General features: G+C 39.5%; 1 protein-coding gene across 16 annotated transcripts in view; it reads left to right on the top strand.

Annotated features, from left to right (window-relative positions):
- Window positions 1–25,156, top strand: part of LOC100938589 (membrane-spanning 4-domains subfamily A member 8) — a 109,649-nt gene that overhangs the window by 66,717 nt on the left and 17,776 nt on the right. For all 16 annotated transcript variants that reach the window (XR_008511039.1, XR_008511038.1, XR_008511041.1 and 13 more), the window contains 3 exons: window positions 4,311–4,405; window positions 15,141–15,284; window positions 17,139–17,192. Coding sequence is in view for 10 of the 16 variants with exons in the window: in XM_054524299.1 (XP_054380274.1) it covers window positions 4,361–4,405; window positions 15,141–15,284; window positions 17,139–17,192 (243 nt within the window). In the remaining 6 variants the exon portion in view is untranslated. The remainder of the gene's footprint in view (window positions 1–4,310; window positions 4,406–15,140; window positions 15,285–17,138; window positions 17,193–25,156) is intronic.

Raw genomic sequence — 25,156 nt, 5'->3', positions numbered from 1 at the left:
AGGCCAGGGAATTAGATGCTTTGAGTAACAAACTCCCACATATTTCTGATAATCTAGAAGGCCACAGACATGCCATGGGCTAGACAGATGCTCAGAAAAGACCTGAAAACATCCTAAGGTCTCACCTTCGGATAATGTTCAGACTCTGCACAAGTAGGAAGTAAAGGATAAGCAGAGTGGTCTTTAATGCATTTTGAGTTGATTTTTGTATATGGTGTGAGAAAAGGGTCCAATTTCATTATTCTGCATGTGGATACCAGTTGTCTCAACACCATTTATTGAAGAAGCTGTCCTTTCTCCATTGTGTGCTCTTGGCATCTTGCCAAAAATCTGTTGACCGTAAATGTGCAAGTTTATTTCTGAGTTCTTCAGTCTGTTCCATTGGTCACTCTGTCTGTTTTCATGGCAATACCATGTTGTTTTGATTATTATAGCTTTGTAATATATTTCAAGATTATGTAGTGTGATGACTTCAGCTTTGTTCATTTTGCTCAAGATTGCTTTGGCTAGTTGGGGTCTTTTGTGATTCCATACAAATTTCAGATTTTTTCTCTATTTCTGTGAGGAATAGATTGAATTTTGATAGAGACTGCATTGAATCCATAGACTGATTTGGGTAGTATGGATATTTCAACAATATTAACTCATCCAATCCATGAACATGAAATAGCTTTTCATTTATTTGTGTTTTCTTCCATTCCTTTTATCGATGGTTTGTAGTTTTCAGTATATAAATCATTTAACTCTTTGGTTAAATTTGTTTCTACATATTTTTTATAGTACTGTAACTGGGTTTGTTTCCTTAATTTATTTTTTGGATAGTTCATTGTTAGTACAAAGAAACCCTTCTGATTCTTGCATGTTGATTTTTTTTTTCTTTTTTTTCTTCTTTTTTTTTTTTTTTTTTGAGATGGAGTCTTGTTCTGTCACCCCAGGCTAGAATGCAGTGGCATGATCTTGGCTCACTGCAACCTCCACCTCCCAAGTTCAAGTGATCCTTAGGCCTCAGCCTCTTGAGTAGCTGTGATTACAGATGTGTGCCACCATGCCCAGCTAATTTTCGTATTTTTAGTAGAGACAAGGTTTCACCATGTTGGCCAGGCTGGTCTTGAACTCCTGACCTCAAGTGATGCACCTGCCTTGGCCTCCCAAAGTGCTGGGATTATAGACATGAGCCACCACATCCAGCCGCATGTTGGTTTTTAACCTTGAAACCTTCCTGAATTTGCTTATTAGTTCTAATAGTTTTTTGGTGGAATCTATTGGATTTTCTATATATAGGATCATGTCGTCATGTCTATGGGGTTTTCTATACATAGGATTCATTTCCTATCTGGATGCCAATGTGTCCAGGAAGTGGAACATGGAGTCAAGCAAGATTATTCTGTAGACTTGAGATTTAACATTCTTTACCCAGTTGAGTTTTTCCTTGTTGCTATTTCTCCCTTTTAGAATGAAAATGTCTATCCTATGCCTGTCACACTATTGTATTTTGGAAGCACAAAGCTTATTCACTTCACAGGCCCACAGCTGGAGGGAAATTTATCTCAGGATGAATCGTGCCTTGAATCTCATGCGTATATCTGATTTAGATGATACTCTTGACTTTGGACTTTTGAGCTGTTGCTGGAACAAGTTAAGACTGGTTCTCTAGGGATAGAATGACTGCATTTTGTATGTGAGGACATATGTTTTGGGGGGCTATGGGATAAATGCTATGGTTTGAAGGTTTGTCCCCTCCCAAATCATGTTGAAATTTAGTTGCCGTTTTATCAATATTAAGAGGCAAGACCTTTAAGAGTGATTCATCCATGATGTCCCTGCTCTCATGAATGGATTAATGCCTTTATCACTGGAGTGGGTTTGTTATTGAGGGAATAGGTTCATTATAAAAGGAAGAGTTTGGTCCTCTTTTGCCTCTCTATCTCTCACCATCTCTTTGCCTTTCCACCATGGGATGACAACAGTAAGACCCTTGCCAGATGCCAACTCCTCAATCTTAGACTTCCCAGCTTCCAAAACTTTGAGCCAATAAATTACACAGTCTGTGGTATTCTATTACAGCACAAAATGGACAAATACAACTTGAGAGGAGCCTAATATATGATGTATCCTGGAGAATGTTCCATGAGTACTTGAGAAGAATGTGTATTCTGCTGCTATTAGAAGAAATGTTCTTTATTTGTATATTAGGTCTATTAGGTCTACCGTGTAGTTCAAGTCCAGGATTTTCTTAACGATTTTCTGTCTGGATGATCTGTCCATTGCTGAAAGTGGGATATTGAAGTTGCCTACTATTACTGAATTGCAGTTTATTGCTCCCTTCATATCTATTAATATTATATATTTGCACACATTTATATGGTGTTCCAATGTTGGGATTGGAACACCCAATTTACAATTGGGTAAATTACAATTATGTAATTTACAATTACATAATAATTGTAAATATATATTTACAATTGTTATGTCCTTTTGATGAATTGACCCCTTTATCATTATATAATTACTTTATTTGTCTCTTTTTATGTTTTTTTACTTAAAGTCTATCTTGACACATATAAGATAGCTACCCATGCTCTGGTCTCCCTTTGTATGGAATATCTTTTTCCATCCCTTCACTTTTAGTCTAAGAGTGTCTTTAAAGGTGAAGTGAGTCTCTTATAGGTTCCATAGAGTTGGGTCTTATTTGTTTATTCATTCAACCATTCTGTCTTTTGATTGGAGAATTTAATCTATTTACATTTAAGGTAATGTTTGACAAGTGAAGAGTTAGTATTGCCATTTTGGTATTTGTTTACTGACTGTTTTGTAGTTCCTTTGTTCTTCCAATCTTGCTGGCTTCCTTTGTGATTTGTTGAATTTTTGTAGTGATATGCTTTGATTTTTTTTTATCTTTTTCATATCTGTTATAGGCTTTCTTTTTTTTGTTTTGGTTTTTTAGTGTGTTTTTTTATACTTTAGGTTCTAGGGTACATGTGCACAACGTGCAAGTTTGTTACATAGGTACACATGTGCCATGTTGGTTTGCTGCACCCATCAACTCATCATTTACATTAGGTATTTCTCCTAATGCTATCCCTCCCCCAGCCCCCTGACAGGCCCCAGTGTGTGATGTTCCCCACCCTGTGTCCATGTGTTCTGGTTGTTCAACTCTCACCTATGAGTGAGAACATGAAGTGTTCTGTCCTTGTGATAGTTTGCTGAGAATGATGGTTTCCAGCTTCATCCATGTCCCAGCAAAGGACATGAACTTATCCTTTTTATGGCTGCATAGTATTCCACGGTGTATATATGCCACATTTTCTTAATCCAGTCTATCATTGATGGACATTTGGGTTGGTTCCAAGTCTTTGCTATTGTGAATAGTGCCACAATAAACATACGTGTGCATGTGTCTTTATAGTAGCATCATTTATAATCCTTTGGGTATATACCCAGTAGTGGGATTGCTGGGTCAAATGGTATTTCTAGTTCTAGATCCTTGAGGAATCGCCACACTGTCTTCCACAATGGTTGAACTAGTTTACGGTCCCACCAACAGTGTAAAAGTGTTCCTATTTCTCCACATCCTCTCCTGCACCTGTTGTTTCCTGACTTTTTAATGATCGCCACTCTAACTGGTGTGAGATGGTATCTCATTGTGGTTTTGATTCGCATTTCTCTGATGACCAGTGACGATGAGCATTTTTTCATGTACCTGTTGGCTGCATAAATGTCTTCTTTTGAGAAGTGTCTGTTCATATCCTTTGCCCACTTTTTGATGGGGTTGTTTTTTTTCTTGTAAATTTGTTTAAGTTCTTTGTAGAATCTGGATATTAGCCCTTTGTCAGATGGGTAGATTGCAAAGATTTTCTCCCATTCTGTAGGTTGCTGCTATAGGCTTTCTTTTGTATTTACCATGAGGCTTAAATAAAAAATCTTGTAGGTATACCTATTTTAAGCTGATGACAACTCAATTTCACTTGCTTACAAAACCTCTACACTTTTACACCCCATACCACATTTTACATTTTTCTGTTACAGTTTACATCTCTAGGAAAGATTAAAATAATGGGAGTGGGTCAGCTACATCAAAAGTTATCTACTCAGTCTCACTTAAAGGTCATTATAGAAGAATAAAATCTAAGAGGTAGCTTTTGGTTTTTGCCAGGAAGTTATTGCTGTTTAGCAGAGAATAGTATCAGTGGGTTGATGCAAAAAGCTTTTTGCAAGGAATTGCTAAGTAGGGGAAAATCCCAGGCATCCATTTCAAGTGCCTTATCTCAAAATAATAATTAGTATTACTTGTTCTCTATATTTCTCTACAGAAAAGGAGTCCACTCATCCTCTATAACTGCTATACAATATCTTTGTTAAAATGCCGAGAAGATTTATCCTAAAAGAAGGCACCAAAGCAATGGGGGTAAGGACTAAGTGCTACTTGGGTTAATAAATGACTAGTGTTGCTTCTTCCTAATAGAAAAAGGAAAAGACACTGACCATATCTTCCCCAAAGGAAGGAGAATTGACAAAAGTGTCCTAAGGTGATGATAACTAGCCTAAAGCTAATTAGACTCAAATGTGATGGCCCCAAAAAAACATTCTGGAATAGTTAAACATTACCACAACCCACCCAGGATTCTAACAAATACATTCTGAGTTTGCTGATATATGAGAGGTCCATTTTCTGCCTGTGTCTGTAAACAGTTTGAATCAAAGCTCATCAATCATAAAGAGGTCAGGCAATGGGCTTAAAACCAGAAAAGGCTGTAGACCCTGGGGCACTGTACTGTCAACATGTGCCCCTTACATTCAGCTCAAGTGGGTCACATTCTGCTTCACTGATCTCCCGCTCAGCTCCCCTCAATCTTAGAATACTATACCCTTTTGTATTATCCACCAATATTTGTGGGACCTGGAATCACATTTGCATTTAAGTCAGCAACATTAAAGCTTGCACTAGGAAAATTCTCAATGTATCAAATGTATTATTATCTCCAGCTGGTTGAGACCTACCCAGTACACTATCAGAATGCAGGGCATACCTATATGCAGTAAAGCCCCATATACAGGAAGGGCAGGGAACTGGTGGTGTTCCCAATACAGTGGTGTTTTAGGTCTAGGTTGATTGCTTTTCATCTGCTTATCTGGCCTGGAAGATGGTGGTGACAATGTGTTTGAGAAGGTATAGGCCTATTACTGGCCACCTATTGACCTACCAGTGAGATCTACCACCTAAGAGAAGATGAAGGGTTTAGGATCTGTGATGGTTAATTTTAGATATCAACTTGACTGGATTAAGGAATACCTAGAAACCTGATAATGCGTTATTTTAGGGTGTGTTTGCTGCAAGAGTGTTTCCAGGAGAGACTAGCATGTGAGTCTGAATGGACCAGGTGGGGAAGATCCATCCTCAATATGGGTAGACACCATCGAATCTGCTAGTAATCTGAAGAGAACAATAACAGAAAAGGCAAATATGTCAGCTTACTGCTGGAACTAGGACATACTCTTCTTCTCCTGTCTTTTGACAACAACTTCAGGCTCTATGGCCTTTGGACTCCAGGACTTAAACCAGTGGCCCCCCCAGGTTCTCCGGCCTTTGGCCTTGGACTGAGAGTAACATCACTGGCTTCCTTGGTTCTGAGGTCTTCTAACTTTTGAACTGAGCCATGCTACTAGCATGCCAGGGTCTCCAGCTTACAGATGACCTCTCATGGGACTTCTCAGTCTCCACAATTCCATAAGCCAATTTCACTAATGTATGTATACATTCTATTGAGTTCTGTCTCTCTGGAGAACCCTGACTAATAGAGATTTTGGTACTAGGAGTGGTTCTAGAGGGGCAGAATTTTAAGAATTAGTGTACTTAATTGATTTGGGGGTTTCTGGAATCAGCTGTCTAATCTGGTTAGACCTGAAAGTACAGAGGGCTTTACTTCCAGTAGTACAGAGAGCACTGATAGTTCATGGTATGAACTTTTTATAAATATACACAAAATGAATGCATTTGATACTCCTAATTCACCACTTATAAGAGGCAAGAAATTTAGTCACTCTATACATAATACTTTTGAACATTTGTGGAAAACCAAGAAATATAATGACCTCAGTTGGTTGCTCTTATCATTGCTGGACAAAGTGACAAAAGAAAAGGATGAACTCAGGGATTCAGTTTCTCAGCTCCAGCTCCACATACATGACCTAAGACTTTCTAAGTGTGCCCTGGGGTCAGAATCTTCTCTCCTGCAGCCACAGGACTGAAATTGTCAGAAATAAAATACAATTCCTCATCATGCAATTGGCTGAATTATAATTTGATGGGATCCTGTAAGTTGGGATGGAGATATGTGGAAAGACCTTGATGAAACTGGGGACATTAAGCTCCTAAATTCTGATGAGCCTTGTTTGCCAACAGAAGTGGTCTGCCCCCCTACCCACAGTAGTATTAACCTTTCCACCTCTGTCTGCGGGAATTAGCTCTGCATTGCTTAAGCAAATAGTAATGGCCTCCCCTGAGGCAGTTGCCCAGCAAGACAATACTAATTCTTGTCTTGCTGAGGCAGTTGCCCAGCAAGACACTACTAATTCTATTTAGGACCCACCTTCAACCTTCTTTGCTTCTAGGCCTATAACTAGACTCAAGTACTCTAAAGTTGTGGTACAAAGTATGATCAATGAGGAAATGTACTATACCTCAAAAAAACAGCTTATGTTTTCTAGTGTATACATGTGTGGGAATTGATATTAAAGGTGTGGAATAATGGTGGAAGGAACATAAAATATGATCAGATTGAATTTGTTGATATGGGCCCACTAAGCCCATATTCTGCCTTTAATATTGCAGCTCAAGGAGTTAAGAAAGGTGCTAACAGTTTTGTTCGTTGGTTGATTGGTTGGTTGGTTAGCTGAAACATGGATCAAGAGATGACCTAAAGTGAGAGAGTATGAGGTGCCTGATCTCCCTTGTTTTACCTGAAAGGGATTCAAAGGCTTATATGGGAATGCTAGAGTGAATTTGTCATGTAAAACCTCCTCACCCACACTAGGAGGGTTCAGAGACATGCTTTTCACCAATACCTTGAGAAAAATATGTTATGACTAACTAGCCAACACCATAGATCTACAGAAGTCAGACTGTTCTGATTCTTGTTTTGACTCTGCTTTCTATTGTGGTAACTGCACCCACCTTGCCTTTGATGGTTGAGTGCTGTCATTTGACATCTGCTACCTCAGAATCTAATTATTCTACTCACATTTAAGTTTTCCAATGGGCACAGCCTCCAGAGAAGAACAAACTGCAGTCAGCCCGTTGGAAAACTTAAATGTGAGAAGAATAATTAGATTCTGAGGTAGCAGATGCCAAATGGCAGCACTCAACCATCAAAGGCAAGGTGGGTGCAGTCAGCACAACAGAAAGCAGAGTCAAAACAAGAATCAGAACAGTCTGACTTCTGTAGATCTAGGGTATTGGGTAGTTAATCATAGTGTTCCTAGATATGAAATAGATAGGAAGACTACTAAATTCTTACTTGATCTGTACAAGCAGAAAACTTTCTGGTCAAGTGAACAAAAGTCTACCTCAAAACATAAAAACAGAGAATTATGACCCCTCAATCAATTCCCAGACTTGAGCCAGTTTACAGATCCACACCCATTGAATGAAAGTAGGCCATGTCCCCACCAAGAAAGGACCCTGATATACTACCTAAAATTTATACTGGTAATCTTTCTCCCATACTTCTCCAATGGGACCTATGGCCTTTTACCAGCAGAACTATACATTGAGGAAAGGGAAATAATCAGAACTTTTGGGGAGTACTGGACACTGGCTCTGAACTGACATTGATTCCAGGAGATGCATACCATCACTGTGGCCCTCCATTTAGAGTAGAGGCTTATGAAGGCAGGTTATTAATGGAGTTTTAGCCCAGGCCTAACTCACAGTGGGTCAAGCTGGTCCCCAAACCCATTCAGTGGTCATTTCCCCAGTTCCAGAATACACAATTAGAATAGACATACTTTGCAGCTGGCAGACTCCCTACATTGGTTTCTTAACCTGTGGAGTATAGTGAGAAAAGATAAATGGAAGCCTTTAGAGCTGCCTCTACCTAGGAAAATAGTAACTCAAAACCAATACTGCATTCCTGGAGACAATGCAAAGATTAGTGTCACCATCAAGAACTTGAAAGATGCAGAGGTGGTGATGCCCACCACATTTGCATTCAACTCTCCTGTTTGGCCTGTGCAGAAGACAGATGAATCCTGGAGAAGGACAGTGGATTATTGCAAGCTTAACTAAGTGGTGACTCCAGTTACAGCTGCTGTACCATATCTGGTTTACTTGCTTCAGCAAATTAACACATCTCCTGGTACCTGGTATGCAGCTATTGATCTGGCAGATGCCTTTTTCTCCATCCCTGTCTACAAGTCCTACCAGATACAGTTTGCCTTCATCTGGAAAGGCCAGTTATACACCTTTACTGTCCTACCCCAGGAGTATATTAACCCTCCAAACTTACGTCATAATTCAGCCTGCAGGGATTTTGATTGCCTTTCTCTTCCACAAGATATCACATTGGTCCATTATATTAATGACATTATGGTAATTACCAGTAACTACTATGGACTTATTGGTAAGACATTTGCATGTCAGAGAATGGGGGGAAAGATGAGTAAAACCCAGGGTAAATCCTTCTATGTCAATAAAATTTCCAGGGCTCTCATGGTGTGGGTCATGACAAGATATTTGTTCTAAAGGCCAAGATGTTTCACCTGATGCCCCCTAGAACCAAGAAAGAGGCACAATGCCTAGTCGGCCTATTTTAATTTTGGAGGCAACACATTCCTCACTTGAGTGTCTAGGTTATCCACCAAGTGACACAAAAAGATGCTAATTTAGAGTGGGCCTCAGAATAGGAAAAGGCTCTGAAATAGATCCAGGTAGCCGTGCAACCTGCTCTGCCAGTGGGGCCTTATGACTCAACAAACTCAATGGCACTTGAGGTAACAGTGACAGAGAGGGAGGCCTCTATAGATAAGATACAGTGAATGACCTTGGGATTTTAGAGCAAGGCCCTGCCATGTTCCACAGATAACTGCTCTGCTTTTGAAAGACAGCTCTTAGCCTCCAACTGGGCCTTAGTAGAAACTGAATGTTTGACCAGGGTCCATCAAGTAACAATACAACCTTATCTGCCCATTATAAAATAGATGTTGCCTGACCCACTAAGCCATAAGGCTGGGCATGCACAACAACACTCCATCATCAAATGAAAGTGGTACATATATGATCAGGCCTGAGCAGGTCCTGAAGGCACAAGTAAACTACATGAAGAAGTGGCCCAAATGCCCATGGTTCCTACTCCTGCTATGTTGCCTTCTCTCTTGCAGTCTTCACTTACGGCCTCATAAGGAGTACCCCATGATCCAGGCAAAAGCCAAAAGTAGACAGCTATAGCACTTACCGCCCCTTTCTGGTACATTCCCGAAGGACAGTGGTGAAGGGACATCTTTTCAATGGGCAGAACTTCAAGCAGTGCACCTGGTTATGAACTCTTCTTGGAAGGAGAAATGGCCTGATGCGAGATTATATACTGATTCATGGGCTGCAGCTAATGGTTTGGATGCACAGAGACTTGGAAGGAACATGATTGGAAAATTAGTGAAAAAAAAATGGAGAAGAGGTATGTGACTAGACCTCTGAGTAGGCAAAGGATATGAAGATATTTGTGTCCCACATGCATGCTCACCAAAGGGTGACCTCAGCAGAGGAGGCTTTTAGTAATCAAATGGATAGGATAAGACCCATTGAGTGGACACTAGTTAGCTTTTTTCCCTAGCCGCCCTTGTTATTGACCATTGAGCTCATTGAAAAAGTGTCCACGGTGACGGATATGGAGATTATGCATGGGCTCAGCAATATGTACTTCTACTCACCAAGGGTGACCTGGATATGGCCACCACTGAGGGCCCAATCTGCTAGCAGCAGAGACCAACACTGATCCCCCACTATGGCACCATTCCCCAAGGTGCTACTTGGAGGCAGGTTGATTATATTGGACCACTTCCATCATGAAAGGGGCAGCATTTTGTCGTTACTGAAAGATGCTTATTCTGGACATAGATTTGTCTTTCCTGTATGCAATTCTTCTGTCAAAACTGCCATCCATGGATTTGCAGAATGCCTTATTCACCATCATGGTATTCCATGCAACATTGCTTCTGACCAAGGAATTTACTTTATAGCCAAAGAAGTTTAGCAGTGGGCTCATGCTCATGGAATTCACTGTCTTGTCATGTTTGCCATTATCCTGAAGCAGCCAGCTTACTAGAATGGTGGAATGACCTTTTGAAGTTATAGTTACAGTGCCAGCTTGGTGACAGTACTTTACAGGGCTGGGACAAGTTTCTCTAGAAGCCTGTATATGCTCTAAATCAGCATCCAATATCTAGTACCCTTTCTCTCATAGCCAGGATTCACAAGTCCAGGAATCAAGGGATAAAAGCAGGAGTGGCACCACTCACCATTACCCCAGTGACCCACTAGCAAAATTTTTGCTTCCTGTCCCTGTGACTTCATGCTCTATTTTTGTCAAACTAACAAGATGTCTGGTATAGAAGTCTTAGTTCCAGAGAGAAGAGTGCTTCTACCAGGAGCAACAACAATGATTTCTTTAACTCAAAGTTAAAGCTGCCCCCCAGCCACTTTGGGCTCCTCATGCCTCTGAGTCAACAGGCAAAAATGAGAGTTAACGATGTTAGCTAGGGTGATCAATCCAGGATGCCAAGGGTAAATTGGACCACTACTTCACAATGAATAGAGGTAAAAATGAATATGTCTGGAATACAGGAGATCCCTTAGGGTGTCTCTTAGTACTGTCATGCCCCATGATTAAGGTCAATGGGAAATTACAACAACTCAATCCAGGCAAGCCTATGAATGGCCCACACTCTTCAGGATTAAAGGTTTGGGTTATCCTGTCAGGTAAAGAAACATGACCAGCCAAGGTTGCATTATACCCAGGCACAACCCAAATGTAGACAGCTGTAGCACTATAGCCCCTTTCTGGGGGCATTCCTGAAGAAAATAATGAAGAAAAATCTTCCCAGTGGACAGAGCTTCAAGCAGTACACCTGATTGTATATTTTGCTTGGAAGGAGAAATAGCTGGGTGTGTGACTGTGTACTAATTCATGGGCTGTGGCCAGTGTTGTGGCTGGAATGTCAGGGACTTGAAATGAATATGATTAGAAAAGTGGTGACACAGGAGTCTGGAGAACAGGTTTGTGGATAGACTTCCGAATAGGCAAAACACATAAAGATATTTGTGTCCCATGTTAATGTCCACCAAAGAGCAACCTCAGCAGAGGAAGATTTCTTTTTTTTTTTTTTTTTTTAGACGGGGAGACGGAGTCTCTTTTTGTCACCCAGGCTGGAGGGCAGTGGTGCAATCTGGGCTCACTGCAACCTCTGCCTCCCCAGTTCAAGTGATTCTCCTGCCTCAGCCTCCCAAGTAGCTGGGATTACAGGCGCGCACCACCACGCCCAGCAAATTTTTGTATTTTTAGTAGAGACGGGGTTTCACCGTGTTGGCCAGGCTGGTCTTGAACTCCTGACTTCAGGTAATCCACCCGCCTCGGCCTCCCAAAGTGCTGGGATTACAGGCGTGAGCCACCACGCCCAGCCAGCAGAGGAAGATTTTAATAATCAAGTAGATAGGATGGCCCGTTCTGTGGATACCACTCAGCCTCTTTCCTCAGCCACCCCATCATTGTCCAATGGGCCCATTAACAAAGTGGCCATGGTGGCAGTGGCAGGGATGGAGGTTATGCATGAGCTCAGCCACATGGACTTCCACTCACCAAGGCTGACTTGGCTACAGTCACTGATAAGTGCCCAAAATGCCAGCAGCAGAGATGAACACTGGGTTCCTGATATGGTGCTATTCCCTGGGGTGATTAGCCTGGTGGCAGAATGACTACATTGGACTATTTCTATCATGGAGAGGGCAGTGTTTTCTTCTTACTAGAAATAGATACTTATTCTGGATATGGTTTTACCTTCCCTGCATTCAATGCCTCTGCAAAAACTACCATCCGTGGACTTACAGAATGCCATATCTATTGCCATGGTAATGCCACACAGCATTGTTTTTGATCAGCGAACTCACTTCAGAGCAAATGAAGTACAACAATAAACTCAAGTTCATGTAATTTGCTGGTCTTACCATGTTCCCCACCATTGTGAAGCAGCTGGTTTGACAGGATGATGGAATGAACTTTTGAAGACAATTACAGCACCAGCTAGCTGGCAATACCCTGCATAACTGGGGGAAGGTTCACTGTAGCAGAGTGTTTCTCCCACAGCTAGGATTCACAGGTCCAGAAATCAGGGAGTGAAAATGCGAGTGACACCACTCGCTATTACCCATAGTTAACTACTAGTAAAAATTTGTTTCCTGTCCTGAAACCTTATACTCTGCTTGTCAGATGTCTTTATTCCAATGGAAGAATGCTTCTACCAGGAGACATAATAATGATTTCATTGAACTGGAAGTTAGGACTCCCAACTAGCCATTTTGGACTTTTTATCTCTGAATCAGTTGGCGAAGAAGGGAGTTATTGTGCTAGAAGGGTTTATAGATACTGACTACCATGAAGAAATTTGGCCTATTTCTTCACAGTTAAGGAAGTATATATTAGTAATACAGGAAGCCCCCTAGGGCATCTCCATATTACCATGTCCTGTGATTAAGGTCAATGGAAAACTACAACAACTCAATTAGAACAGGACTACTGATGGCCCAGACTCTTCAGGAGTGATGGTTTGGGTCAACCCACCAAGTAAATAATCACAGCCTGCTGAGGTGCTTGCTGAAAGCAAAGGAAATATGGAATGGGTAGTGGGAGAAAATAATTATAAATACCAGCTATAGCCATGTGGCCAGTTACAGAAATAAGGACTGTAATTGTCATGAGTATTTTTCCTTATTTTGTTATGAACATGTTTGTGTATATTACATACCTTTGTTTTCTTCCCTCTCTTATCCCCTTATCATGTAACATAAGATGTGTTGTCTTTATGATATAGTTTTTAAGTTGTGGTATTTCAACAGAAGAGTAAACGTCACTCAAGAATTTTGCATCCTCTTCTGGAAAAGTGTTAGTGCATTTTTTGTTGTATTCATGACAGCTGTTAGGCAAAAGTATATCTTTCTTTGGAGATTAAGTATGGTTTCACAAGATGTGTAAGTGGACTGCTAAGTGGACACGAAGCTGACTTGTGATGGGTAATTTTATGTGTCAACTTATCTCTGTCAAAATGTGCCTAGATAGTTGTTCAAACATTATTCTGGCTGTTCCTGTGAGGGTGTTTGTGGATGACATTAACATTTAAGTCACTGGTCTTTGAGTAAAGCAGATTGCCCTTCATAATGTGGGTAGATTTTATTCCATCAGTTGAAGGTCTGAGTGAAACAAAAGGCTGACCTTCCCCCCTCCATTTCCCTCATCCCTCCCCTCATGGAGCAAGAGGAATTTTCCAGAAGACTGCCTTCAAGCTTCATCTGCACCATCAGCTCTTCCGTATCTCCAGCCTGCTGGCCCACACTATAAATTTTGGACTTGCCAGCCAAAATTTACAGAGTACATGTACAGATACATAGTAAATCAAAACGACTGAGGCAAGTCTAAATCATTTCAAGATGTTTGTTTGCCAAGGTTAAGGACATGCCTGAGAAAGAACCCAGAACCACGGGGAAAATTGTGACCCATACTTTTTCTGAAAAGGGTCTGGAGACCTCAGTATTCAAAGGCAAAAGTGCAGGTATTGAGGAAAGAGGAAGAAATTTTTTAAACGGTGCGACTAGATAAGAGGCAAGCAGTTGCATCCTCTTGAGTGTTTCATCAGCCATTCCCTGAATACACAATTTACACATGAGAGGGGGATACAGGAATAGTTACATATACATTTGGCTAGTCCAATAAATCTGCATTTTTACATAAGATAAAATAAACATAGGGTAGAGGAAGCAATCAGATATGCATTTGTCTCAGGTGAGCGAAGGGATGACTTTGAGTTCTGTCCTTTGTCCCATACCTGTGAAGATAAGGTCCTGAGATTTATTTTCCTTTTACTAACATATAATATATATTATACACACATATATGTATATATAAAATATATAGGGTCTGTTTCTCTGAAGAACTCTGGATAATACTTTTACATAATCTCAATACCAGAACAGAAACCCATATATTCCCTATGAACATGAATTTTAAGGTAATCTGATTGAAGTAGCTTTAATTCACTTAAAACTACCTAAATGGATGAGAGAGAAAGAATGGGCACCAGGGGGCAAACTAGTTGCAGGGCAGGTGATGTTGGGTTTTAATCTCCAATACGGCCCCTTCGGTGGTTGCACATATCCTAGTCACTGGTGTGTGCAGGTGGCTCTACTCCGGCTGGAGAATACAGCCCAGCTCCAAGCAGGCCCCAGAGAACCACTTCACATAAGAGCTATAGAAAACCAGGAGTCACCAGAGGGCCTGCTTGCCTGTTTTTTGAACAAGGTCTAGAGCTGTGATCCAGATTGGTTACAAAGGTCAGCACTGGTTGCAGGAGCAGGCAGAGCAGAGAGAAACTGAGGTCCAAGTCACAAACAAGAGAGGATGAGGGAAGTAAGGCAAGATCAAAATTTCCTATTTGGGATTCGCAGTGGAGAACAAGAGCTGAGTCTACAGGCTGGAGCTGGCCTCAGAGAACCAACCATGGGACGGAGACAAATATCAAGAAGAACCTTAAGGGTCCTCAGAGCCAACAGCTCTCCTTTTGTTGTGTGTCCTGGGCCAAACAAATAGGCCTCTGCTTTTTACTTAACTAGAACCAACTAGAAAAATAAATATTAGTTATCTCTAAAGGTTGCTATGAAACAAAAGCAAATACTCCCTGTTTAAATACATGAGGAGACTGCACCACCTAACTGTGGCTGCCGTTTCTCTACTCAGCCTGCTTTCTCTCTGACACATAATTCTTTCACTACTGCTTCAGAAGTACCAGGGTAAAGCAAACATTCTCCTAACCTCTCAGTCACCCAAACTGTAATCATCTGTGATAGATTTGATTTGAGTAATAATGTTGGCTCTCTCTTCTCACAGGCTGTGCAAATAATGATTGGCCTGATTCACAGTGCACTGGGAACTCTCTGGATTCATTGGATTTTGCTAAGAGAGGATTCAAGTGGTTCTGGTCCTATCCCTATAATTGCTGTAGTAATTTACTCATTTTTGTCATCATTTTTTGTGAGTAAACCATGGTATTATTGCTTTCAATTCATTTATTTTTTTCTACTGAATTCAGGTGTCTAGAAATGGGCTAAAGACCCAATCTCTAACTTAAAGGAGCCCATTTTTGTGTGACAGACTTAGAAATGCCTTATGTTTGTTGCATGTTTTAATAATTTTCTTGAGAGGGTGAGGTGCCTATAAGGAAAATATATTAAAGGAGTATGCTTGAAGAATAATAAAGAGACTGGCTATTTGGGTAACTATAAGGCTTATCTTTTGCAGAGTGAAAAATCCAAAGGCCTTAGCTTAATGCCTGGGGCTACAGAGGCAATTTTTGGAGAGATTGTATACAGAAAGAGAGGGAAAAAAAGGAGACCTAGGGGCACAGGAGGAATTTGGGGAAATTAAGCAGAGATTTCTAAAGTAGATGTTTTGAATAAGGGTATTATAATAATTCCATGGTAGCAGTTGCCAAAATTCCCACCAAGGGCACGCCCAATTACAGAAGCAGAAAGTTTACCCAAGGTTAAATTTCTCCATAGAAGAGAGTTTTATTACCTCCTTACCCACAACTTTGTACTTTTCAACCAAAAACAGGGCTTCAAGGGAGAGAAGATTTAGTATAACCCAGTCCCTTTTGCTTTGTGAAAAGGCCTCTGAGGCATCCCTGTACAGTCATTTCACCCAGAGAAGGGCCTGGTGATCTTTGCTCTGGATAAAAGACATTATTTTCTCTAAGGCTTTCCTATAGTGGGAGTCCTCAAGTGGAAGAAGACATTTACCAACACTGAGAACTTTCTGGAAAGAGTGTATGTAATAAAGACAAATCATTTAAACTAAAATAATACAATGAATCACCTATTGCAAATCATCTAGAAAGAATCCTCAGCCCAAGATATGGAAGAGGAGCATATGACAGATATTTAGCCGTAGATAATAATTATTCGATTTTATATCTATTGTGTATCAGGCACCTCCAAAAGGCACTTCAAGTTCATTTTACCTTAATTGCCACAACAACCCCATGAGATAGCTATCGTTCATCGCCATTTGACAAACAGGGAAACTGAGGCTTGGAGAACTTAAGTGACTCTCACAGAGTGACACAGCAATAAAGTGTCAGAGGTAAAAACAAACAAACACAAGCTAAGATGATTCTGCCTTCATGACAGGATTTCATTTTCCTGGGCTGAAGGATCCCCAGTCCCCTTCTTAGTATGTTTGAATCATCTTTTGTTATTGCTGCAGGCAGATTGAAGACAGGTATATGATTTACTGGAAAAAAATTAATTCTTGGTATACCAGAAACAACAATCCTTTCAATTAGTGCCAGAAGGTGATGATAGCACTTAGGGTATGATATTTGTGGAAGGCAACCTATAAATCTTCAGATCTAATGTTTTCTGAAACTGTTCCCACTGATGAAATTTTTTTTATAACATTATGGGAGAAACGTACTTCTTGCAAGTGAGAGCCATGACACTAGCCACTAGGAAATATTTTCTAATAATTCACTTCAAGGGATCAATAAATGACAATTAAAACAAGTGAAGTGCCTACAACTTGTCCTCATAAAATCATTGTGAGCTCCCTAAGTCCCATCACCTATGCAAAGGTCTCATTAATGACCAGAGACTTTAAAACATTTTTCATCCCTATAATAGAGAAAGAGTGAATCTATGCTTTAGAAATTGTACTAGCAGTCACTACAGACATCGAAGGGGGTTTTTCATGTTAAAATCACTTTCTTCAGAAATTCATTCAGTGCTACTTTGGATATTAGGAATGCCACTGGCTCTAGGGAAAGAAGCTATTGAGGGGATTATCATAAGGCATTGTGTGTTTATAAATGCTTATTTCTATCCCCAGTTCATCAACTCAGGATCCAGTAGTGTAATACAGAAGCCTGTTACAAGATATAAGGTATGTCAGAATATTTGGAGCAACTCTAAAGATTAAAATGTTACTTGGTGCAAACAAACAAAAAAAGAAATTACTGCTGGGCCAACTTTTTTGGGGAAAAAAAAACTTTTCCAAATGTTTAAATGAAAAAAAAATATTTAATTTTTGTAAAGATATCCTCCAGTGCATCCTCTGTGCATGAGTGTTGGAGGAGGATACAGTGTGAGCAATAATATTGTATACAGAGACAGACGTGAGAGTTTCCATGAAATAAATCATTTCAAGCTATCTCAACGAGCATACATAACCAAATAAAACTCAAGACAAGGTCTTACTCTGTCACCCAGGCTGGTGTGCAGTGGGTGATCACAGCTCAATGCAACCTGGAGCTCCTGGGCTCAAGTGATCCTCCAGCCTCAGCCTCCCAAATAGCTGGGACTTCAGGTGTGTGCCACCACACCTGGTTAATTTTTTCATTTTTTGCAGAGATAAGGGTCTTGCTATGTTTCCCAGGCTGGTTTTGAACTCCTGGCCTCAAGGCATACTCCTGCCTTGGTCTCCAAAAGTGCAGGGATTATAGACATGAGCCACTAGACCTAGCCACCAAATAAAACTTCGACCCTGAGAGTCAAAGCGTTGGGAAGGGAAGAAATGTAATTAGGATAAGATTAGAAAATTAGTGTCTAGTTAAGGAGAATGGATAAGAGAAAATAATGTGTGAAAAGAGAATTGCCTTCAGCAAAACCAGGTCTAGGAAACATCAGTTAGAACGCAAACCAGATATCATGACAACACATCTAACAAAAAGGATGGTCCTTTTGCTTTTAGAACTTCCCTCCTGCCTCCCACAGCCCCCTTGTGATTAGGATCACAGCTCTGGAGGCAGATGGCCTGAATTTTCCAATTCTGACTGCCTTACTAGTGCCTGTGTAACCCTGAGCAAATTACTTTACTCTGTGCCTCACTCTGCTCATCTAAAAAATAAAATGTGGTTAATAATAGTAACTACCTCAAAGAGTTGCTGTGAGGATTAAATTAGTAAGTAAGCATAAAGAACAGTACCTGGGGCTACACATGGTGGCTCATGCCTATAATCTCAGTCCTTTGGGAAGCCAAAGGCAGGCGGATCAGCTGAAGTCGGGAGTTCGAGACCAGCCTGGTCAACATGGTGAAACCCCGTCTCTACTAAAAATACAAAAATTAGCTGGGTGTGATGGCGCACGTCTGTAATCCCAGCTACTCAGGAGGCGGTCAGAGTGGTATCAGAGGCCATTTTTCTCAGCCCCAGATTGGAAGCTATAATTATGGGCATTAAGCTATTACACTTTTTTTAACTTCTATTCCCAAGGTAGCCACTGTTAATATCATTTTTCATTCTAGTCCTTTTTCTAAGGTTTTTTTTTTTTTTTGTAATTTGTTTGCAAGCAGAGTGAACATGTGACTTAGAAGTCATCTTGTGTTGCTTTTCCACGGAAAACCTTACATCCCCAGAGATATAAGTACAGATGACATCAAAGCCCATAAAGCCCCCATGTGATTTTGTAAACTCCCAGAACTGGCATTCGCATAGTTTAGTTTCTGTATTGGTGCATACTGTCCCAAATTTGCTCCACAACACCCAAAGAAACAGGTGTGAATAAACTCAGCCCCTTGACTGATTTTCACAAAAACTCACAAAAAGTTTTGGGTTTTTTTACTTGAGGATTGGTGGGGGAAGATTATGATTGTAATTTCCAAGTTCCAGTCACGACCTAGATCCCTTTGTAACTCTCTCCCTAATCCCCATCACTCTGTCTTCTGCCCTTTTTTTTCCATCTCCCCACTCCACCTCAATCAATCAATCTATCTATACATATATATATATATGTGTGTGTGTGTGTGTGTGTGTATATATATAATTTGCTGCGTGTCAGGCATGTTCTATGTGTGTAGGATGCATCAGTGAACAAACAGATGAAAATTTATTACCCTTAGGGAGCTTACATTCTAATAGCAGGATAAAAGCAATAACAATAAACAGGACAAACAGGGAAATAATATGGTATGTTAGAAGGTGATAGGTGTGATGAAAAAAAGAAAACGTAATAAGGGCTGCCATGGTTTTGTCTTGAGCATTTGGATGGATTCAACTGAGAATCTTAGACATGAAGATATTTAAAGCCAGGAGTCTTGCTGAGATCTCCAATGGAAAGAACACAACAAAGACGAAAAGAGAAACAAGAACTGAGCCCTAGGGCACTCCAACATGAAAAATAGAAAAAAGAGGAGAAAACAATAATTTTTTTACTTGAAAAGTTTCTTGGTTTAATCATGTTCTAAAGAGTAAAATATTATATCTTATTCATGTTTTCAAGTTAAAGCAGAAAATAAATGTAGAATATATGTTTTTGTTTGAGTTTTTTTTGTTTGTTTTTTGCTTGTTTGTTTGTTTTTTGAGACAGAATCTTGCTCTGTTACCCAGGCTGGAGTGCAGTGGTGCAATCTCAGCTCACTGCAACCTCCGCCTCCCAGGTACAAGCAATCCTCCCAACTCAGCCTCCCAAGTAGCTGGGACTACAGGCACCCACCACCACGCCCTGCTAATTTTTGTATTTTTAGTGGAGACGGTGTTTCATCATGTTGGCCAGGCTGGTCTCGAACTCCTGACCTCAAGTGATCTACCCACTTCAGCGTCCCAAAATGCTGGAATTACAGTCATTAGCCACTGTGCCCCACCAGAATATATGTCTTTTGTACCATAATTTTTAAATTGTTTTTTCAAATAATGTGCATTAAGTGACTCCCTTTTGGGGTGCAGATATTTGAGTTCAGGAACTTTTTTCTGAAAACATATATATTTATTTTCATGTAAACCTGGGAAAGTCTTTAGCTGTCTATTTAAGTATTATCTTAATTGATTCTTTTTTTAAGCATACAACTCAATAGTTTTTAGTATATTCACTGATATGTACAATTATTAACACAGTCCATTCAAAAACATCTTCGTCACCTCAAAAAGCAACTCTGTACCCCTTGGCTATCACTCTCATCCCCAACTTCCCATTCTCCCCAACCTTAGGCAACCACTAATCCACACAGGGTCTCCATTTATTTTCCTACTCCAGACATTTCATTAAAAATGAATCACATAATATGTAATCTCTTGTTAACTGGCTTATTTCACTCAATATATTGTTGTAAAAGTTCACTCATGTTGTAGCATATATCAGTACTTTATTCTTTTTATGACTAAACATTTCTATACACCATAACATTCAAGCTGAGAGTCAAATCAAAAATGCAATTGCATTTACAATAGCCACAAAAGTAATAAAATATCTAGAAATACATCTAACCAAGAAGGTGAAAGATCTCTACAAGGAAAACTAGTTAATACAAAATATTGCTTAAAGAAATCATATATGACACAAACAAATGGAAAAACATTTTATACTCATGGATTAGAAGAATCAAAATAATTAAAATGGCCATACTGCCCAAAGCAATCTACAGATTCAATGCTATTTCTATCAAATCACCAATTATCATTTTTAGCAGAATTAGAAAAAGTATTTCTAAAATTCATATGGAATCAAAAAAGAACCCAAATGGCAAAAGCAATCTTAAGCAAAAAGAATAAAGCCAGAAGCATCCACATTACCTGACTTCAAAGTATACTACAAGGGTATAGTAACTAAAGCAGCATGGTACTAGTGCAAAAACTGGCACATAGATCAGTGGAACCAAACAGAGAATTTGGAAATACATCTGCACACCCAAAACCAACTTATATTCAACAAAGTCAACAAAAATAAGCAATTGGGTAAGGATTCCCCATTCAGTAATGGTGCTGGGATAACTGGCCATCCATATACAGAATAATAAAACCGAACCCTCAAAAGCAATTGCAACAAAAACAAAAATTGACAAATGGGACCTAATTAAACTAAAGACTTTCTGCACAGCAAAAAAAAAGAAACTATTAAACTAAACAGACAGCCTGCAGAATGGGAGAAAATATTTGCAAACTATACATCCTACAAAGGACGAATACTCAGAATCTATAAGTAACTTAAACAATTCAACAAGCAAAAGACAAATAACCAAATTAAAAAGTGGGCAAATGACATGAACAGTCACTTCTTAAAAAGAAGACATACAAGCAGCCAACAAACATGAAAAATGCTTAATATCACTAATTGTCAGGAAAATGTAAACCAAAACCAAATGAGATACCATCTCACACCAGTCAGAATGGCTATTACTAAAAAGTCAAAAAATAGATGTTGGTGAGAATGAGGACAAAGGGAACACTTATACACTATTGGTGGAAAAGTAAATTAGCTCAGTCCCTATGGAAAGCATCTGGAAATTTCTAAAGAACTAAAAGTAAAACTACCACTTGACCCAGCAATCCCATTACTGCATATACACCCAAAGGAAAATAAATCATTTTACCAAAAAGGCATATGCATTTACATGTACATCACAGAACTATTCACAATAGCAAGGACATGGGATAAATCCAGGTGCCCATCAATGGTGAATTGAGTAAAGAAAATGTGATATATATATATATATACACATACCATGGAATACTACACAGCCATAAAAAAGAGTGAAGTCATGTCCTTTGCAGCAATATGGATGCAGCTGGAGGCCATTGTCCTAGCTGAATTAACGCAGAAACAGAAAACCAAATGCTAGTGGAGTTATAATAAGTGAGAGCAAAACGTTGGGTACATATGTACATAAAGATAAGAAAATAGACATTGATGAATGCTACAGGGGGAAGGCAGGAGGGAAGAAAGTTTTAAAAACTACCTCTTGGGTACTAACTGGGTGATGGGATCAATCATACCCCAAACCTCAGCATTATAAAATGCACCCAAATAACACCTGTACATGTGCCCCCTGAATCTAAAATGAAAGTTGAATTTTTTTAAGAATATGTGAATAGATATTGTTTTATTTCTATAGTTTATTCAGAAATAAATCTGCACACCCACACCAACTGGTATTCAACAAAGTCAACAAAAATAAACAATGGGGTAAGGAGTCCCTATTCAATAATGGTGCTGGGATCACTGGCCATCCATATACAGAATAATAAAACTGGACCCTCTGAATGCCTTTTGGATTTTCTTTACTGCCAAACTGCCCTGGTTAGAACTTCTATTACAAGGTTGAATAGATATAATGAAAGCATATCTCACTGTCTTATTCCTCATGAAAGCATTGAGTCTTTCGCCAATAGTTGTGTTAGGTGTGGATTTTTATCAGATGCTCCTTATCAGGTTGAGAAAGATCCCATCTATTCCCAGTATTTTGAGTGTTTTTATCATAAAACAGTGAAGGATTTTCACCAAATGCTTTGTCTATATCAATTGAGATGATCATATGTGTGTTTTTCTATTTTATTGATATGGCATATGAAATTAATTGTATAAGATAAAACCAACCTTGCATTTGTGGAATAAATCACACTTGCTTACAGTGTACAAGCATACCTCATTTTATTGTGCTTTGCTTTATTGCACCTCACAGATAATGAGGTTTTTTACTAACTGAAGGTTTATAATGACACTGCATCAAGCAAAGCTGTTTCTTCAACATCACGTGCTCACTTCATGTCTCCGTGTCACCTTTTGGTAATTCTCACAATATTTCAAATTTTTTATGATTATTATATTTGTCATGGTGATCTGTGATCAGTGACCTTTATGATTATTATATTTGTCATAGTGATCTGTGATCGGTGACCTTTGATATTAACATTGTTATTGTTTTGGCATACCATAAACTGTGTCTATATAAGATAACAAATTTAATTGATAAATATGTGCGTTCTGACTGCTCTACCAACCATCCTTACCCTTGTCTCTCTCCATCTCCTTGGGCTTCTCTATTTTCTGAGATACAACATTGAAATTAGGCCAATTAATAACCATACAATGGCCTCTAAGTGTTAAGTGAAAAGAAGAGCCACACATCTCTCTCTTGTCCAAAGTTATAAATGATTAAGCTTATGAGGAAGGCATATAGAAAGCTGAGACAGGCCAAAGTTAATCCTCTTGCACCCAACCATTAACATAGGTGTGAATGTAAGGGAAAAATTCTTGAAGGAAATTAAAAGTGCTGCTTGAGTTAACACACAAATGATAGGAAAACAAAACAAGCTTGTTGCTGATGTGGAGAAAGTTTTAGTGGTCTGGATAGATCAAACCAACTACAGCATTCTCTTAAGCCAAAGCCTAATCCCTAGAAAGGCCCTAATTGGCTCTTTTCAATTCAGTGAAGACCGAGAGAGATGAAGAAGCTTCAGAAGAAGAGTTTGAAGCTAGCAAGGTTGATTCATGAGGTTTAAGGAAAGAAGTTGTCTCCATAACATAAAAATACAAGGTGAAACAGCAAGTAATAATGTAGGAGCTGTAGCAAGTTATCCAGAAGATCTAGCTAAAATAATTGATGAAGGTGGCTGTATTAAACAACAGATTTTCAATGTAGATAAAACAGCCTTATATTGGAAGAAGACGTCTTATAGGACTTTCCCAGCTAGAGACAAACAGACAATGGTTGGGCTCAAAGCTTCAAAGGACAGGCTGACTCTCTTGTTAGAGGCTAATGCCTCTGATGACTGTAAGTTGAAGCTAATGCTCATTTACTATTCTGAAAATTCTAGGGCCCTTAAGAATTAATCTACTCTGCTTATGGTCTGTAAATGGCATAAGAAAGCATGGATAACAGCACATCTGTTTACAGCATGATTTACAGAATATTTTAAGTTCAATATTAAGAACTACTGCTCAGGGAAAAAAGCTTCCTTTTAAAATATTACTGCTCATTGACAGTGCACCTGGTCACACAAGAGCTCTAGTGGAGATGTATAAGATTAATGTTGTGTTTTCATGTCAGTTAACATAACATCCAATTTCCAGGGATGAATCAAGGAGTAATTTGTACTTTCAAGTCTTGTTATTTAAGAAATACATTTTGTAAGACTACAGCTGTCATAGCTAGTGATTCCTCTGATAGATCTCGGCAAAGTAAATTGAAGAGCTTCTGGAAGATTCGCCATTCTAGATGACATTAAGAGCATTAATGACATACACGAGGAGGTCAAGATAGCAACATTAGCAGGACTTTGGAAAAAGTTGATACTACCTCTCATGAATAACTTTGAGGGGTTCAAGACCTCGCTGGAGGAAATCACTGCAGATGGGATGGAAATAGGATGTGACTGAATTGCTGTAATCTCCTGATAAAACTTTAATGGATAAAGAGTTGCTTCTTATGGATGAGTAAAGAAAGTGCTTTCTTCAGGTGGATTCTACTCCAGTGAAGATGCTATGAACATTGCTGAAATGACAGTGAAGAATTTAGAATATTACATAAGCATAGTTGATAAAGCACCGTCAAGGTTTGAGAGGACTGATTCCAATTTTAGAAGAAGTTTTATGGTGGATAAAATGCTATCAAAAAACATTGCATACAACAGAGGAAACTTTTGGGAAAAGAAGAGTTGATGGGTGCAGCAAACTTCCTGTTATCTAATCTTAAGAAATTGCCACAGGCACCCCAACCTTCAGTAAACACCACCCTGATCAGTCAGCAGCCAGCAACATCAAGGCAAGACCCTCCACCAGCCAACACATTACAACTCACTGAGGCTTAGGTGATCATTAGCTTTTTTTTAGCAATAAAATATTCTTAAATTAAGTACATTTTTAGACATAAAGCTATTGCACACTTGCACACTTAATAGCCTACAATAAACTGTAAACTGTAGCATAACTTTTTTTTTTTTTAGGCGGAGTCTCTCTGTGTTCCCCAGGCTGGAGTGCAGTGGCACAATCTCGGCTCACTGCAAGCTCCATCTCCCGGGTTCATGCCATTCTCCTGCCTCAGCCTCCCAAGTAGCTGGGATTACAGGCACCTGCCACCACGCCCGGCTAATTTTTTTGTATTTTTAGTAGAGACGGGGTTTCGCTGTGTCAGCCAGGATG

This window comes from Pongo abelii, chromosome 9 (genome assembly GCF_028885655.2).
Source record: "Pongo abelii isolate AG06213 chromosome 9, NHGRI_mPonAbe1-v2.0_pri, whole genome shotgun sequence".
Taxonomy (NCBI): domain Eukaryota; kingdom Metazoa; phylum Chordata; class Mammalia; order Primates; family Hominidae; genus Pongo; species Pongo abelii.
Note: the sequence above shows the minus strand (reverse complement) of the source record. Positions and strands in the feature narration are given on the sequence as shown.